This window comes from Primulina huaijiensis, chromosome 15 (assembly GCF_012295235.1).
Source record: "Primulina huaijiensis isolate GDHJ02 chromosome 15, ASM1229523v2, whole genome shotgun sequence".
In the NCBI taxonomy this organism is placed as follows: Eukaryota; Viridiplantae; Streptophyta; class Magnoliopsida; order Lamiales; family Gesneriaceae; genus Primulina; species Primulina huaijiensis.
In genome coordinates, this window is record NC_133320.1 from 16,890,446 (window position 1) to 16,909,026 (window position 18,581).

Consider the following 18,581-nt stretch of genomic DNA (forward strand, 5'->3'; position numbering starts at 1 on the left):
GTAAATTCATTGTGTTACAAATATACAAAAGCACTCTTTGCTTCATGGAATGAGACATGCATATTCTACAATATAAAGTTTGATAAACCAATATATACATATAGCATAATGATGTAATATTAGACGAAACAAATATGCATAACTATTTATTGTTTTATTATTCGCAGTTCACAACGATGTCAAATATATCATTACCGAAGATTATCGATATAAATATATATTTATACTAACTAATAATACATCAACCCTTTATAATAACTGTATTGATAATTTTGATCAAAATTATCCTTTATTTCATTCAATAAAAGTTACTATAAAAACATATTTTAATAAATTCAAAATATAACTAAATAAACAAAGCTTTACAAATGCATTTTTTGTTTTTTTTGTTTTTTTTTTGTTTTTGAAAATTAGATTAGATTGCGTCAACATATTATTTTGTTTTGTTCCCCAAAATGCAGTGTGCGTGTGGAATCAACTGCTGTTGATTGGTTGTTTGCTGCTTCGCCTAAAACGCCGCTGTTTCCCTGCCTCAGCAACCATCGACCTCATCGGCCTTGGCTTGACACTTCAGGTACCTTCTTCTTCCCAACCTCTGGACTGCAAATGCACGCGCGTACATGTTTATGGGTATGTTTATCCGAAATTATTTATTTTGGTGATGAATTTTGGGAGTGGAAAACCCTTTGAGGTATTTTCTGATTTATTGCTTGATTTGTGGTCCAGTAATGGAATCGTTGTTATTTCGTATTTAAGTTAATTATTTCAATATTTTTGGGATCACTGAGTTATGTGTTGAAGCAGGAATAGCGAGGATTTATGACTGTTTCATCGAAGATTTTGTGGTTTTACTTGTATGAATTACGTGTTGGGCACATCACTGGCATTAATTTTGTGTTTTTTTTTTGTCTTTTTAGTTTAAAGCTTCAATTTTGTTTTTGAATCTTCAATAGTGGGTTTTCTGGTGTATGATGGATGATTAAATTTAGGGCTTGGAGCATTATTATTTGGTCTTAGTGTTTGTTGGATGTAACTGATCTCACCTTATCAACTTTCGTGATGATATTTCAAGGTATATACAGGGAGAAATATTTTCTTTTCCATGTTGAAAGATGTATATTAATTAGTCCTTATCTGAAAAACTATTCTTTGTTCATTTATGCTCCGACGTGTGTTTCATACGCATCATCTTTTCTTTGCAGAACTGAGATCGCTTTGGTAATGTCAGACCTCAAACAACGCTTGCTCCCTCCTAAACCTGCATCAGCTATAAACCTCAGAGATTCTTCTTCATCTAGGTCCTCTGGCCGGTTACCGTTTCAGGGAGTTGATGTATCTGGCCTGAAAAAGCGTGGGCAAGGCCTTAGATCATGGATACATGTTGATGTATCTGGGAATTCTCAAGTGATTGAGATTGACAAGTTTGGTATGATGCGGCGTTGTGATCTTCCAGCACGTGACCTAAGACTACTAGATCCCTTATTTGTTTACCCCTCGACTATTCTTGGTAGAGAGAAGGCGATTGTTGTAAATCTCGAGCAGATTCGGTGTATCATCACAGCAGATGAGATTTTTCTCTTAAATTCTCTCGACAGTTATGTACTGCAATATGTGGTGGAGTTGCAGAGACGATTGCAAGCTTCAGGAGTCGGAGGAGTTTGGCAATCTGAAGGTCTTGAATTGAGCAGAAGAAGAGGAAATAGAAATTTTGATAATACCTTTGAAAACACATCTGCTGATTATTTGCCCTTTGAATTCAGAGCTCTAGAAGTTGCTTTGGAGGCGGCCTGCACTTTTTTGGATTCTCAGGTACAAACCTTGAAACTTGATCCTTGTAGTCATCACTTGATATTTTTTATTGTTGCATAACATGAAAATTGCTCAGTTGTGAAGAAACTTGTTAGCATGGCAGGTTGAGTCTTTCTATGAAACTATAGTCATCTTTTTTACTTCTTATTTTCATTTTATTGTAACCAATCCACTTAGTAAGATCGAGTGAGCATAAATGCTAGAAAGTGGAAGCTACCATATTAATCTATTATTCCGAATGTGTAGCGCATTGTCTACCGACTTTTTGATATGTAAACATTCAGGTTGCGTTTAGATGGAAGAATTTGAATCTATGGATTTTAAATCTATTTGATTGTTTGAATGGAATTTATATTGAAATTCATCCCTTACCAATCCATTAGAAGTAATGATAATGATGATGGATTTGAAATACACCCAAGATGTGTGTCATTTCAAATCCATCACTTGTTAATCCATGTAGAAGAAATGATGATTATGATGGATTTGAATACAACCAAAATGAGTATCATTTCAAATTCATCCTTCAAATCCCTTTCCAAATCAAACCCTCTCATCTAAGTGCGGCCTCAATAAATTTATCTTATTGCAATTGTGGCAAGATGCAGATAAAAACTTTGAATTGAATGAAGAAACAAACGTTCTTTGCATTTCATGTAATTTGATGTGTTTACTTAGTTGGGTGATAGTCGGATCTGAAGCTAAAGCAGCCTATAGGGCCAATTAACGATAAAGAGTCTATTGTAGCATGTGCTGACAAATAATTACCTGCAATATTTTACGTAATGTGATACAATACTAGGTTTGTTGGGGTTAATGAGATGCTACCATTAGGGTAGTACCCAAATCGTGTATCCAAAGGACCATATCTCAACACACAGGTAATATTAATGTTGATAGTTCTAATGTGTCAAATATGAGTCATTAGATTAAACTTAGGGTATTAGATTTGAGTTTGATATGATGTCACTGAACACGTGCTTTGCTGGTAAGGGAACCAGGTAAAAGAAGTAAAGGTTTACCTGGTTGCTAGTCTTCAATCAATTGTTGAAGGTATCACATCACTTTGGGAAACTATTACTTTCGTTATTTGTCGAAAACTTAAAAGTAACAGTAACTACTGTTGTAACAATTACACTTTCGCTTTGCCGGCCGTTTTTCTAAGCACTTGAGATGTTTGTTTCAGTATTGTGGAATTGGAGACAAAAAAAGTCAAGAACCATGGCATTAAAATTAAAGGAGGTTGTTATATAACATTAACAGATTAGAGAATAGGTGGTTTGAGAGACTGTTGTTAAAGAGCCACCCTACTTTAAAGTGCTCATCTCAGCTTTATGCCACATAGGCCATTGAAACACAAACTCAAGCCCTTGGTCAAAACATATTTGACATGCCTAACTTAAGCCTGATATTGATTTACATATACATTTGTATGTCTGTTCAGTTTTTTTTTTTTCAAAGTACTTCAAGTATTGAATATGAATTTGTACTTCATTAAATTGATCAGGCAGCAGAGTTAGAGATTGAGGCCTATCCACTGTTGGATGAGCTAACATCGAAGATCAGTACTCTGAATTTGGAAAGGGTTCGTCGACTGAAAAGCAGACTTGTTGCATTGACTCGGAGAGTTCAGAAGGTATGTAGCTTACCAGTTAACTTCATCATCTTATCTTCCACAAAATAACTGCTTTCGAGAAGGTTTGTCCTGTCATCTAGGTTAGGGATGAAATAGAGCAGCTAATGGATGATGATGGTGACATGGCTGAAATGTATCTTACTGAGAAGAAAAGTCGCACGGAATCATCTTTTTATTGTGAACAATCTTTGTCGGGATACAGATCAAATGATGGCCCATTGTCTGTTTCTGCTCCCGTTTCTCCTGTCTCTTCACCCCCTGACAGTAATAGGAAGCTTGAGAAATGTCTTAGCACGAGGACAAGATATGAGAGTGTGAGGAGCTCAGAAAGTGTCACAGAGAATATAGCAGAGCTTGAAATGCTGTTGGAGGCATACTTCGTTGTGATTGATAGCACCCTCAACAAATTAACTTCGGTATCATTTTTCTGACCTTGACAATTTCCTTTTTCATATTTCTATTCTGTAAAAATGCGCTTATCAAATAATATTTATCTAATTTCAGCTGAAGGAGTACATAGATGATACTGAAGATTTCATTAACATCCAGCTGGTATGTCTCTCTTTTTCATACCTTTCCGGTGCTTTTGTTCTCTCTGAGATGAAGATAGTAACCTGTTGGTATAAATGCAAAATATATGTTTCGTATGCCATATATTTACCTGAATGCACTACGTACACGATGCTGAAGTGAGATATTCGTAAGCCATATATTTACCTGAATGCGCCATGCACATAGACGATGCTAAAGTGAGATATCGTTGTGGTTTACCAGTTCCTCTTGTTGTAGTCAATGCCCTCTGCATTTTTGACGATATTGTCTTCTTTATTGGTTGTGTTGTTAATATATGATTGTTCTGGTTTCAAGATTCATCTACAATATGCAAAATTTGAAAAACAATAAAATTTAGCTTTTCAATCTCAACCAGAAATAAATTTGTAATCTCTGTACAGGATAATGTTCGAAACCAGCTTATACAGTTTGAGCTGTTGCTGACTACTGCAACTTTCGTTGTCGCGATATTTGGTGTGGTCGCGGGGATATTTGGCATGAATTTTGCAATGCCAATGTTCGACGACTCAGCTATATTCCAGTGGGTCCTGTTAATCACAGGAGTTTGCGGAGTTGTCATTTTTTGTACTTTTTTGTGGTTTTTCAAGTATAAAAGACTGATGCCGCTGTAGAAGCTGCATGGTAACAATCTAGCCCCTCGGCAGTACTATTTTTCATTTACTGTGTGTATTTTGTTATATCACAGCAGGGTGTATAGAAAATATGGAAACGGTGGAAAATATCCTGTTTTTATTTCTGATAGTACGAAATAACACATTGTACCAGAAGCATAAATTAATGGTGCCGATGATTTCTCCACAATCAGGGTGGATCCAGGTTATGTTGAATAGTTTTGGAGACTTCAAAAGGAACAAAGTAGCATTATGTTTGTGTGGAGTAGTTTTGGAGTTGCAGATGAAAGGATTCAGTTTATCATGATGTAATTTTCATTACTTGCACACATCACAAACCTTATTTTCCATTCTGGAGAATTTGTAATTTACTTTATAAATGACCAGAGTTGTGTAAATCATATATGTGCAACTGTTGTGAGATGAATTGTCTTTGATGTTTATGGCCTTTGTTTTTAGATATAATTATGGATTGTGTTTCACCTATTATTGAGAACAACTCGAGTGAGCGTAAGGTTCAAAATAAAGTTTCCAGATAATCATTAAAATGTCGTACTAAAGCGCATGAAGGTAGAACACAAATATACCAATTAAGTATTTAATGGTATGTTTATGTCAAATTCGTCCTCCGTGTGCTTAAATTCTGTTGGATATGAAAAAAGCAATTTATTTTTATTTAAAGGTAGAACACAAATATACCAAATTTTTTTTCCCAAACTGAATTACAAACATAAAATGTTATAATTCGGGACGAAATTACACTTGATGTTTTAAACTATGTTATGTTACAAGCATCGTTTGTAAAAATTATTAAAAAGTAAATGATTAAACACCATACCAAAAGAAAATAGAATAAATCACATACGTAACATTCTATTCATCTATTTTTTAAAAGAAATCGACAATAAGTTATATAACTCAAGCACTTCAAATGATTAAAACAATATATTGATGATTTTTTAATTAAAAAATTGAATCGAATGTTTTGACTATGATTGATTATATTTTCTTAATGCATGATATTTAATGCATTTACTTTTTAATATTTTTTACAAACGAGACTTGTTTGAGCATAGTATATCACGGTTTGGAGCACTAAGTGTAGCAGATGATTTCGTTCTAGTAATAAGAGGATCTACATTGGTGGGTGTTATAATAGCGTCTGCCACTTCCTTCTCTTTGAAAGATTTTCTTCTCTTCGTCATCGATGATAGTTTATGTATTATGAATCTTTTCACCGGAGATCTTTATTTTTTCTCGTCCAAGATATACTCGTTCAAGATAGAAAAAAGAATTACAAAGATTCTTTAGACTCTTTTTTCTTATTATTGGAAAACTAATAAAGGGAATTAGGGTTTCAAATACACTTTAGGGTAATTTCGTATTTTGGCCTCAATTAAGGAGCTCAAACAAATGGCAGACTTTTGTTAGGGAGTGAGAACAAACTAAGTCTAACTTGGGGACTAACGATAAAGAAAATTTTGCTGTTGGGGATTTATTGATTCTTTTTCCGTCTTTTAAATCTTGATATAAACGAACAATGTCTTTCGTACAATTTTCTTTTATTAAATGTAAGAAGATATTTAAACACAAATTCTCATATGAAACTGTTTCATATGTTAATTTTGTTAGACATATCTTCTATCCGACATGACCCATAAAAAATATTATTTTTTATACCAAATATATTATTTTTCACTCAAAATATAGTATTGTGGAAGACACCATTTTTTCTGAAGAATTCGCCATGATATACCTGATCCATGCATAATATCATGAAAAATGGATACAAATTTTTGACTGCTACTTAGTATCGGCAACAGGTCTGAAAAAGTATCTAAAAATATAAAATTTAGATATTTGTACCCTGTCAAAGTAAGGAACCATGGCATATATGTTTGGAATAGATTCCATTTTGAGAGAGTTGAAAAAGCACTATCTCGTTGAAAGGTTCTATACATCTGCCCTTTCTCAACGCATTTCTTTAGACAAAGAGTCTGTTTTTTCCTCTTTTCGGATGGTAAATATTTCTCAGAACATGGAGTATGAATCAAACCCATGTTTGAATTGAGATACTGATGCAAGTTCTTCTCTTCTGAATCAGATAGATTCATATCTGAAAGAGGTTGACAATCAGTTCTTTCAAAATTTACTATTTGTCTCTCTGTAAGAGGTGTTCCAGAAATGTCTGCGATCGAGTAAATAGTTCTACGAACGAATGGATCGTATTGACTTGGAAAATGGAAAGATTTGTACAAATTATACGTTGCGTCACCACTTTGTGGAAAATCGTTAGGTATTAATATGTTAGATACATGTGACTCGATTGGTGAAATAGTATCTCCCCCCCCCCCCCCAAAAAAAAACATGTTTTTTTTTTATCGACGCACAAAAAAAATATTTTGTTGCGAATGAACAAGATATTGAGGCATTATCCATACGTAAAATCATACCGAATTCAATCATAGGGATTGGGCCTTTCGAAAAGGCTCCATATCCGGTGATATATTGATGTTCTATCGGCTTCTTCGTAACTTGGCCGACCCACCCGTCGAGCAGGGACGAAAGTCGGCCTTAGTGATCCGACGGTGCCGAGTGGAAGGGCCGTCGCTCAACGGATAAAAGTTACTCTAAGGATAACAGGTTGATATTCCCCAAGAGCTCACATCGAGGGGAAGGTTTGGCACCTCGATGTCGGTTCTTCGCCACCTGGGGCTGTAGTATGTTCCAAGGGTTGGGCTGCTCGCCCATTAAAGCGGTACGTGAGCTGGGTTCAGAACGTCGTGAGACAATTCGGTCCATATCCGGTGTGGGCGTTAGAGCATTGAGAGGACTAGGGACAGATCAACCTATCTCGTTTAATACTATTTTAAGATCAATACATTCAGACAAATATATTAGAAAATAATGAGGAATAATATTATTTTTAAAAAATAAATAAATTAATAATATTAAATAATAGGGAAGCACTTAATAGAATTTAAGTAGAAAAACGAAACACCAAAATGGAAATATATGAAATATCATAATTGATGTAAACATTTAAATGTGTTTTATATTTTCAAGGGTGTTCACATTAAAATTTGAATTTTAATAAGTATTCGAAAAGTCTTGAAATTAATTTTTATTCTGGTAGGTGAATACATTAATATTGACAAATATTTATTTTTATATCATATTATTTTTGACAAAAACTTGTGTGAGACGGTCTTACGGGCCGTATTTTGTGAGACGGATATCTTATTTGGGTCATCCATGAAAAAATATTACTTTTTGTGCTAAGAGTATTACTTTTTATTGTGAATATCGGTAAGTTGACCCGTCTCACAAATAAAGATTCGTGAGACCGTCTCATAAGAGACATACTCATTATTTTTTGAGGAAACTCACTATTTTTGGCAACAACTGAGCTTTTATATTTATATAGATTTTATATAGTAGTTAAAAATTAATATATAAAAGTAACACAAAACCTAAAATTTTAATTGAAATGAAATGAAATGATATAATTAATATATAACATTTAAATTCATTTTTAATAACTTATTCTCTGGCTTTTACTACGAATACCAATGCTCACTAAATTACATTAAAAAAAGACAGAAAATTCAATGCACTTTGAAAGTAAAAAAAATTGTTCAGAATGAAATTTTTCGTAGTTGCATACAATGCACAGTAAATTAAACATATGTGCATACTACGAACATTAAATTAAACCAATCGATAACACAGATATTTTCGGAAAAAAAATGACAGCCTGCATTCCATCCAAGCAAGTGAAATCAAAAAAGGGATAAGTAGAGACCGGGCTTGTAGCCTAGTGGTCTCATCTCCTACCGGAATAGCCGGTTTCCCCGGATTCGATCCTCCCTCCCCTCGTGAGTTGTAATCAAAAAAAAAAAAAAGAGAAGTAAAATCAGGGATTGCCAGCCCAAAGCGAACAATAAATTTCGATTTAACAACACCAAACGAAAATAAATGTCATAGTAAAAGATTTACACGATGATTTACCAAGGAGAGACGTTAATGCATGGGTTTTACTGGACGATTTCCAAGCTACGAGAGGTAGACGTTAATGTATTCCCTTTTGGCAAAAACTTATGTGAGACGAACTCACTGGTCGTATTTTGTGAAACGGATCTCTTATTTGAGTCATTCATGAAAAAATATTACTTTTTATGCTAAGAATATTACTTATATTGTGAATATCGGTAGGGTTGATCCGTCTCACAGATAAAGATTCTTGAGATCGTTTCACAAGAAACCTAGTCTTTTTTTTTTTGCTCATCGATTAGATGGAGGAAAGATAATGTTGAACTTCTGGAATAAAACCAATATGTTTAAAATATGGCTTGTTAGCACAATGACATACAAGAATTTATTTTCCGAACTTTAATATCACCTAATCATAGATATGACGAGTTTGTTAAAAAAAAAAAAGTGCCCCACTTTATCACATACCAAACACAACCTTAAAGTCGATATCATATCAACTATGAATTATTAATGAGAAAAAAATGCTCATGTTTTGGTTGGCCATCACAGTTTTATAAACTTTTTTAGGCCATCTCCAACGAATGGGCGCATGTTCTGTAGCAAAATAACACAATTTCTACAAAGTCTTATTTTCCAACCATACATAGTACCGTGCCAGAAAGGGCACAACACTGTTCCGAGCATCAACTCTTGTGCCATCCGTGGTGCAAGAATTACGCCCGACTGGAGTAAATTTCAAGAAGCCAAGTTGGCGCTGGGAACTAAATGCAGCCCTAGCCCTGCAGTGTAACATCAGCTAGCCAGCAGCAAAACTAGTCTACTAACATTGAATATATGATAGCATATTGAAATTAACCAATCACAAATTGTTTCGGTTTTTGACCACCCAATAAAGATGGTCCAAGTATATTTTTAAGAAAGCTTCGTACGTGCCTATAAAACTAACATTTACAAAAATATGTTAATATAACTAGTTCAAAGAACAAACAACTAAAACTGGAATCTAAACGTGTTTTACAAGGTAAGATTCAGGAACTACTGAATTGTCATCTTTGGGTTGTATCTGCTGTTCGTCTGACCCCATCTGCCTTTCAGAGGATGTGCTTGTCTGAAAAGCTTTTTTGAACTGAACGAGAATCATTGTCATGTTATCACAACCTTCACCCCCAGATGATGGTGCCAAACACCTATCAAGGACTCTCTCACAAACCACAGAGAGCTTCTTTTCCTGCATGATTTTTGACAACTCTTGATGTGTTTCTCCTACGTGAAATGCATCGACAGTTCCAAGTTCAACGAAGAAACTACCAAAAACTTACAGTTGTTAGCTGCTCTTGGACAAATTCTACAGCCTCTTTACTAGACATGCAATCCCTATAAAATCGCACAAAAAAACATCAAGGCAATGAACAAGTTGAATATGACTATAGAGTGTCAAAGAGCCAGAAATATAAATAAACACAAAAAATTGTGCCATGTTCCGGAAGCAAAAATTTGTGTATTTGAGTTCAAAGAAACAAAGAGGTTAAGAATGATGACATTTGACATAACAGAAGCCAAAGTCTACAGAACGTAAAATATTATAATACAAATTCGAATTGTGAATTTGTTTCTCTTACATCAAAGGCATAAAGAAAAGAGAGGAAAATGTGATAGAGAATCTTCTCATGGATATAATAAGGTGTACATAGTTTAACAATCACAAACTGTGCCCTATGCCCAAATATAAGATAATGCGTAATAATGTGTACAGTTAACAATCACCAACAGTGCCTTGTACCCAGAGATAAGACAAGCTCGCTCAACCGACCAACAAGAGAATAAATTTAAGAACATCCGATCTGTTCTCATATAATATTGTGCATTTCATTTTTTCAAAAAAACTGCAAAATATACCTAGCAACATCTGCAGATAGTGCAGGATTCTAGCTGACTTTAAATTCAACTATTAAAACACATCGTTATTAACCTTGGCATCTATCAGGTCAAAGTACACCCTTGGTAAAGGAAAGGTAAGAAGTATGAATTCTCTTGTCGTTTTAGTAGGCCCACCACATATAATTTCATCTTTTCCTTTTTTGTTGGTTGCTGGAGAGAGGGTACGAGGGAGTGTGCGTGTTTACAATTTTTGAAACAAGAATGTCCAATATTTTCTCAAGCATGATCAACATATTCTAAGCTTAAACAATTGCAACCAATTCTCCAAATTGAACATGCAAGTGTTCATGCTATCATAGACACATGAAGACTTGACTATTAGCCTCTTGTAAAACAACAACTAGCAAACATAAATATTCCGCACACTTGAAAATTTATCATTTCTGTTCAATGAAAGGAACTCGAATAGCATATTTCTGAAACACCTACGAGAAAATAGTGTGACAACAATTTGGCTCAATATAAATATAAAACATAAAAGCATCATGTGCGTATGTATGAAGATACAAACTAACCATATCCCATCACAGGCTATTATGAGGAAATCATCATCTTCAGAAAGCTCAACCTAGTTTAGGATAACAATAAGAAAATCTGTACTCATAAATAGATTACATAATAAAATTAAGATCCAAAGCACACAGGTTATGGCATGGTCCTCTGACTGCTTGCCAAAAATGTTGAAATTATAGAGTACCAGTTCAGAAAACGAATGACTCTAGTTAAACGCTGTTATCCACAGGGATTGGAAAAAGAGAGTCAAATCAAATTAAATACTAAATTAATGCACAAAGTAAAGATTCTACATACAGTGATTATATCAGGGTTAGCTGTCACAGTTTGCTCCTCAGCAGGCAATAATTTGTTTTGCTTCATTTCCATGTCACCTGAAAGATGTGATGCAGTTATGCAGTCCACCATCAAAAAAATCGATGTACCACTTCAAATAATAGACTCAATCACACCAACTTACCTATTGCCCTTGACAAATTGAGGCTCCCATTGACTCGTCCATATTGGACGTATCCACCAGCGTCCAATATCCTTTTCTTCTCAGCATGAAGATCTGGCTTATGATCCTTCGATAAATCACATGCCTGCATCAAAGTAGGATATATTATCAACCGGTGCATTCGCCAAGGATGAGGAGGATTAGTTACCATGATACCCTACGAGTTGAGACAGACAATTCAATCTTATTCTTATAAAAGCAAAAACTAATTCACCTGTCCTTTTCGTGACAACACACACCGAGAGTCACCAGCATTAGCAACAATAAGTTGATTATTTCGAATGATTGCAACACAAGCGGTACACCCAGAAGTTGGTCCCTTGTTATCAAACTGAATTCCCCATATTTAGGAGGTATTAGAAAACAATGAATGAAATAAAAGATTTACTAAACAAAAACATCCAAACATACAGCAAGCCTGTAATCTGCCCAGTTTAGGTTCATAAGAAGGAATAAAGTATCAATCTCTGAAATGGAAGGTGCCGACTAAAACAATAACTTACTACTACTATGTATTTCACACGTAGACTAATGCTATCAGATCAATTCTTGTCAACAGAAAGCTGGACAAGCTTCGCTGATGTCAGATCCACACCTCAATGCAAATAAAGTACTCACAAACAAGGACAATTATTTCACACTTACATGTACCTCAGATGGGCAATGGTACTGGTTGAAAAGAAAAGGAGGGCCAGAAATATCCATATTTCAAACAACTAATCAAATTTGAGAAATGACTAATCTTGATAGTAGTAAGGCTTTATCTCATAGATATTCATAATAACATTCCTGTATAGATAGCAGATTATTGAGTGCTAGAATGGCTAATTGTTGGTTGTCCATAAAAATTCTCCCCAGGATGTGCACACATATTTCTAGTTGAAAACATTCTTATTAATACAGCTTTATTCCTACTTCCTTTTGCTTTCACCGAAATTTATCGCACCACATATCAGAGATGAGTTATTTTCACATTTAAACATGGGCACATGTATCTACAGGAAAGCACAAATTTTACCAAATTTTTACAGCCAGTGTAAAAGGTTTTGTTGGTCAAATGTATATGATATATCCTGTTGGGATAAATAACATACTAAGCTCACCTCCTCGTAACGACAGTTGCCATCTTGACCAGTAACATCATCTCGCTCAATTGAGGCTACTAAGTTATCTGTAGGTTTGTCCACTTTTCCTCTTAATAATGCTAACTCCTTCTGTCCTGCCTTTTCACACATCATTTCGTCCATTCTGCATCAAGACAAAGAATGTAAATTACAAAGATCACAGCTACAAGTATGTTGAAAATAATTATTACGATTACATGTGATTGGGACTTGTATTATTTTCAGCTCAAATATTTTGAAAATAGTTTTTGAAAAAAATTCATTGAAAGTGTTGGGGTAAAAATTTATGAAAGCTGGTCATGTGGGTATTTTGTTCTCAAAAGATACATTTGGCTTAGCTTTGACAAGTGATTGAGATCATTTAAATCCTGAACCGGTGTATCTGTAAGTTATATGCTCTAACGAAAGGGTTGATACTGACATCAATCTCATCTATAACTATATCTATTACTATCTATTACTATATTATAAAGTGGGAGGCCTTTAGAAAAACTGTTTCGGTAAGGCCACTTAAAAATTGCATTTAAGACCCTCATCTTTAGTTAATTATAACTTATCTAAAAAGCAATAACTGCTCACAAAATTTGACTACTAATTAATAAAAAAATATTTTCAGATACTCATTCCATTTTCATTTTGATTTACTCATTTGTTCCAAAGTGATTGTTTTTACTTAGAATTTTTGCGGCCTTTAGAAAAACTGTTTTGGTATGACCACTTAAAAATTGCATATTTGCATTTACCCCCCTCATTTTTAGTTAGTCATAACTTATCTAAAAAAAGAATAACCGCTCACAAAAGTTGGCTACTAATTAATTAAAAATATTTTAAGATACTCATTCCCTTTTCAATCTGATATTGCACGGTTTTGATTTACTCATTTGTTCCAAAGTGATTGTTTTTACTTAGAACTTTTCGATACAATTAATCAATTATTATGAATTTTTCTTCCGGATAATCTCTAAACATCTCTGACATGCTTTCAATTGTTGTATTTAAAGATAGTTAATATTCATGTATTACATTACACATGCAAAAGTGTGTGCCACGGACACTAGTTAATATGAAGATGCTGTTTTGCTTCGTCATTTATTAGTTAATATGCATATATTATGGATAAAAAATTAATCTAATCTGGAAAATTTCTTAAATATAGTGAACGAAGATTTCGAAATAAACTAATCATGAAAGTCAGTGAAATACATTGAAAATGTCCATTTTTAAAAAGTAACATTATTCTACATGAATGAATATAAATTAGTTCAACAACATAAATTGTCACAGGCACCACGTACAAATGGTAAAATTCAACAAGGCATGGAATAATCAACAATTTTTCAGAACATTTTATAATACGGCTTCACAGCTTCAAATCAATGCCCGTGATTTCTCATTTCATTTCAAATAAAACACACGTACATGCTTGTAATTTCCCATACTTATGTTTTCCAAGTAAATATTATAATCACTTTTTTTAATTTAACATTAAACATCACTGCTATATCATAAAGTACTTTTACTTTCAAAATTCATATTTAATAATTGGAAAATTTCTTTCAAAATGCTAAACACTCTTTCTAAAACTTTTAAGTTGAAAGTAGCTGAAGCGGTTCAAACTTCTTGAACTAAATTTTCATTTCTTATCAACAAAAACTTTCTTTAACAAAAATAACACCGAAGCCCAAAAATTTACAGGATTTTAAAAAATAATAATTTAACAATTTTGAAAAGCTTTCTTCACTAAAATCAAATGTTGCCTAAGTTGCTGGGAATAATGCACCCAGTACAAAGGTCATTTTCATCCACTACATGAGTTCTGATTCTCACCATTGTTTTCAAAATAGGTTTATCAACTTGAGCCTCTAGAGAACAAAAAAACTCACCATTGTTTTCAAAATAGGTTTACTCACCATTCATTTCCTACGTAAATATATATATTTTTATTTTCGAGTTATAGTATAATAATATTGAATAATAACGGAAGCATTTCAAGGCCTCAGCATCCCAGGAAATTTTGACATGCATATGAGCCCGATTATACTATGAGGAGGTTCTAATTTCATCAAGGTGTAGGCACAAAATTATTTATTTAATTTAATTATCTTTATCAGAGTTAGATAACTGATGTATACATGAATACAATTAAAAAACAAAGGATGCCAATTCCAAGTTAAATATATTGAGAAAAGATTAAATCATCAAATGTGGTTAAACAAAACTAGTACTGGTATCCATGCAGCGCTGAAACTATCCGAAGTTATTGTTATTCTCTTCACCAATTTAATTTCAATAAATACAATGGATATAAAAAACTTAATATCATTCTCAACTAATTCTAGTAAGTACTAGTACCCTTCATTCTTCCTCAAGCAAATTAACAAAACGCCACAAAACAATCATATATTTTTTTCTAAATATATAAATATTACTGCGTGGAGGAACACGAGGCATAAATATTATAAATCATTACACTGTTGTGTTTTATGTGATCCATCAGGGTCTAAGTTGGCATTTAACATGTAAAATTATCTACATAACATGACATAAAAACCTGAGAAAAGCTTGTCGAACAGAAGTTCCCAGATCACCGGCCCTGTAAGCTTCATGTTCCAGCATCTCTTGATGGAGAAACTTGGCACAAAATTTTGCAACTTCTTTGCCTACAGAGGGGAATGTACTGAGAAGATAAATGCATTGTAACAGATGCTGTGTATGATTAATATGAATACAGCTACAGTATTTGCTTGAGCATCCAGTAGTTATTTCTTTCATTGAATGGCCCAACAGGATGTTCATATTCCCTTGAATGCTAATGACCCAAACTCTGGACTTACAATCCACTGAATTGCTTAAAATAACAAAAACCACAGTATTCCACTAACTACTTTTATACATACAGATGCAGTAGTTAGAACAGCAGAACAATTTGTTTCTTTCGTATACATTTAAACACTAATGCATAGATCCCATCACACCATCTTTATTCCCAAGAGATTGACAATCTCTTATCACATATATTGAAACATGAAAGTTCTCCATCGCCTTGCTAGTCCAGGATCATGAACAAAAATTTCTAGAAGAATTTATCTTAGTCACTTCTATTATGGCTTCTCTCAAATTTGGAATAAGAATCATCCCCAGTCCTAAGTACACATATGCTGAAACAAAACTGTGAAACAATAGTATCTGGATACTAATAAGCCAACCTGTTACTTTTCCTTGATGGCAAGCTGATCATATACTGAATATCATGGCTATTTTAAAATCCATGTAAAGCTAAGTAAGCTGACAATAAAGAAAGAGAAGAAAACAGCTCACTAAGATTGAGAAGTCACTAGATAAGCATTTACCTCCATGACCATCATAAACTCCAAAGAAAGACGTGGAACTGTCCAAATTAGTGTAAGCAGCATGCTGTAGAATACCTCATGTCAGGAGAAGTGTCCAGCGTGTTATGAAAAAAGTACTTAACAATGCAAGGATTTCCGTGACTCTTCAAAATGATAATCATCTAAGATCATATTACTTGACTTTCATGTTCAATCTAAATCAATACTAACGAGTCATACATTCATTAGAAAAGAGATAGAAAAAACAACAAGAACACCCACAGGCTAGAAGAAAAGCGTAAGTTGGTCCAATCACAATTTTGTCTTCAATTCACCATCTTTTCCAATCCACACATTTGCTATCACTTCTTGAGTTGTTGCGAAACCGTGAATGTAGTAAATATTTAAATTTTAGAACTTCAAGCAACATTTTAACTTGTTTATTTCCTCAATGATTAAAGATTTTAGAAATTCCAAGTGGATATGTAAAAATATAGAACAGTCAAACTTCATCACAAAACCTATGCTATACGATCGATTATTTCTCTCTCAACGGCCATAAAGAAAATGGTATTGCACTGAGGACAGTATCAATGCAGATGAGCACACAACTGCTACCAGCATCTATCAGGTAATGAGAGGCTACAGAAATAGCTAGAAAGGTTAATGCTAATCTCACACAGGAAAAACTTCTGACTATTAGAATGAAGGGCAGAAGTGAGTTTTAAGTTATCACTGATGCAAAAAATATGCACGCCGTAAAAAATAGAGCGCCTATCAGGCACAGAAAGTGAATCAATTCTACACATGAAATTGTTAAAGAGCAAAATAAACATGGAATAGAGCCTAGATGCTAAAAATAACTCAAATATTTACAGCGTCTTCCATTGTTGATCGCCAACCCTGCATGGATGACATGCCATAAATAAGCCTTTGATTCTCACCATTCTCTGAAACCTTTTCAGTTTTAGGAGTGCTTAGATATGCACCCATGTTAAGCTGAAAAAACAAATAACCATGATTCGCATTGAGCAAAACAAATTTCACACTTTTCATGCAATAGAGATCAGAATACTGATTATAGAACACACATGCATGAGCTTATCTGTCCAAACATAGTGAACTTATAATCTCGTACTTGATTCAATTAGAATTGGAATGCACGGGGTGCATACTTTCCATTAATCCACCATCAGCGCAACTTCGAGAAATCCTATTGATTCTGGTATCGTCCAAAACTCAGGGAAAGGAATGAGAAAGAAAAAAGAATTGGACTTGTGCTCAATGTTACCATTACCCTAATAAGACCAAATTCCCAGGGACTTGAAAGATGGTTAGAGTTGTGGTTCTAGAGTAAAAATTCTCAGCTCTCATATCATTTCTTCACTTCTTCACAAGAAAAAGTGAGCTCAATTTAACCGGCTTAAATTCCTAACAAGCAACTCTCCCTGATATCACAACGAACCTCTCAGCTAACTGATGTAATCATGGTAAATTAGTTAAAACAGCACTATATCATCCAACAAGAAGATATAGCAAGAGAGCACCTTAAAAATAGTTGGAAATGGTCCTATTTAGAATTGGGGCTATTTAAGCAGGCTCAAGCTTCGATTCACGCATTCTAAGAAAAACAATAATAATTCATTCAGAATCCCATAAAGCTAAAAACTTCAATGTTATGTGTCAGCGTCTAAAATATTTTTTTAAAATAAAAAAAATCTCCCAAGGTCGCGCTTGAATTTACGTAATCAAGAATTCGCTGGAGAGAAAAACGAAAGTTAACCAATTAATACAGTTCAATTTTTTTTAAAAAAAAAATTCCACCACTATATGAAATGCATCGCCGTAACTGCTCCCCAAGAACTGAGACAATCCAAGCAAACGAATCAAAAAAAACATCAGTGATCGAAAACATACATACAATAATCCGATAACATAATCAAGAGGAGCTAACGAATCAAAAAGGAAACACTGTTTTAATATTTTTTCCCTTGAAAAAAATAAGTCACATTTCAAGATTCAGAAAGGAATGCGTACCGAGTTTCCAGATACACCGAATCGTTCGAAGATGTATGAAATAATGAAACAGAAACTGTGTAATCCGTCCACGTAATATTCGATGAATTATTGAAAATTTACGAACTATTTTCTATACCTATTTATATATATAAAAAATCTAACTATTTTTAAATTCGGATAATATATAAAATCAAATTACCAAGAGGGAGAAACAAAGGTAAATTTGTGAAAAATCCAAATCTATACTATCTATATTNAGTCATTCATGAAAAAATATTACTTTTTATGCTAAGAATATTACTTATATTGTGAATATCGGTAGGGTTGATCCGTCTCACAGATAAAGATTCTTGAGATCGTTTCACAAGAAACCTAGTCTTTTTTTTTTTGCTCATCGATTAGATGGAGGAAAGATAATGTTGAACTTCTGGAATAAAACCAATATGTTTAAAATATGGCTTGTTAGCACAATGACATACAAGAATTTATTTTCCGAACTTTAATATCACCTAATCATAGATATGACGAGTTTGT

At 33.7% G+C, this 18,581-nt stretch overlaps 2 protein-coding genes across 7 annotated transcripts; one reads left to right on the forward strand and one right to left on the reverse strand.

Annotated features, from left to right (window-relative positions):
- The first annotated feature begins 428 nt into the window (after positions 1-428).
- LOC140959628 (magnesium transporter MRS2-1-like) lies at positions 429-5,072 on the forward strand. 2 transcript variants are annotated; one of them, XM_073417560.1, is made up of 7 exons: positions 442-574; positions 990-1,072; positions 1,203-1,809; positions 3,317-3,445; positions 3,526-3,861; positions 3,950-3,997; positions 4,399-5,072. In XM_073417560.1, the coding sequence occupies exons 3-7, from the start codon at positions 1,222-1,224 to the stop codon at positions 4,627-4,629; spliced, it is 1,332 nt and encodes a 443-aa protein (XP_073273661.1). In that variant the 5' UTR covers positions 442-574; positions 990-1,072; positions 1,203-1,221; the 3' UTR covers positions 4,630-5,072. The 2 variants fall into 2 exon arrangements, with proteins under 2 accessions (XP_073273660.1, XP_073273661.1); XM_073417559.1 differs by lacking the exon at positions 990-1,072 and having other exon boundaries at positions 429-574.
- Positions 5,073-9,451: 4,379 nt separating this feature from the next.
- On the reverse strand, positions 9,452-18,177 carry LOC140959727 (probable protein phosphatase 2C 60). 5 transcript variants are annotated; one of them, XM_073417719.1, is made up of 11 exons: positions 18,066-18,177; positions 16,905-17,027; positions 16,050-16,113; positions 15,251-15,359; positions 12,679-12,823; positions 11,790-11,906; positions 11,537-11,660; positions 11,374-11,450; positions 11,079-11,131; positions 9,945-9,999; positions 9,452-9,853 (listed from the first exon to the last, which is right to left on the reverse strand). In XM_073417719.1, exons 2-11 carry the CDS (start codon positions 17,019-17,021, stop codon positions 9,629-9,631), a joined length of 1,086 nt encoding a protein of 361 aa, XP_073273820.1. In that variant the 5' UTR covers positions 17,022-17,027; positions 18,066-18,177; the 3' UTR covers positions 9,452-9,628. The 5 variants fall into 5 exon arrangements, with proteins under 5 accessions (XP_073273820.1, XP_073273819.1, XP_073273821.1 ...); XM_073417718.1 differs by having other exon boundaries at positions 18,038-18,166; XM_073417720.1 differs by lacking the exon at positions 18,066-18,177 and adding an exon at positions 17,576-17,649.
- Between the last annotated feature and the right edge of the window lie 404 nt (positions 18,178-18,581).

Bases quoted from the DNA above. Each gene is read 5' to 3' on its own strand.
- LOC140959628 (XM_073417559.1), top strand. From the start codon at position 1,222: ATGTCAGACCTCAAACAACGCTTGCTCCCTCCTAAACCTGCATCAGCT. The intron at 1,810-3,316 runs GTACAAACCTTG...TAAATTGATCAG, and splicing joins GCACTTTTTTGGATTCTCAG to GCAGCAGAGTTAGAGATTGA. The intron at 3,998-4,398 runs GTATGTCTCTCT...ATCTCTGTACAG, and splicing joins ATTTCATTAACATCCAGCTG to GATAATGTTCGAAACCAGCT.
- LOC140959727 (XM_073417716.1), bottom strand. The intron at 15,360-16,049 runs GTAAATGCTTAT...TCCCCTCTGTAG, and splicing joins AGTTTATGATGGTCATGGAG to GCAAAGAAGTTGCAAAATTT. The intron at 12,824-15,250 runs GTTTTTATGTCA...GTCTTGATGCAG, and splicing joins GTTCGACAAGCTTTTCTCAG to AATGGACGAAATGATGTGTG.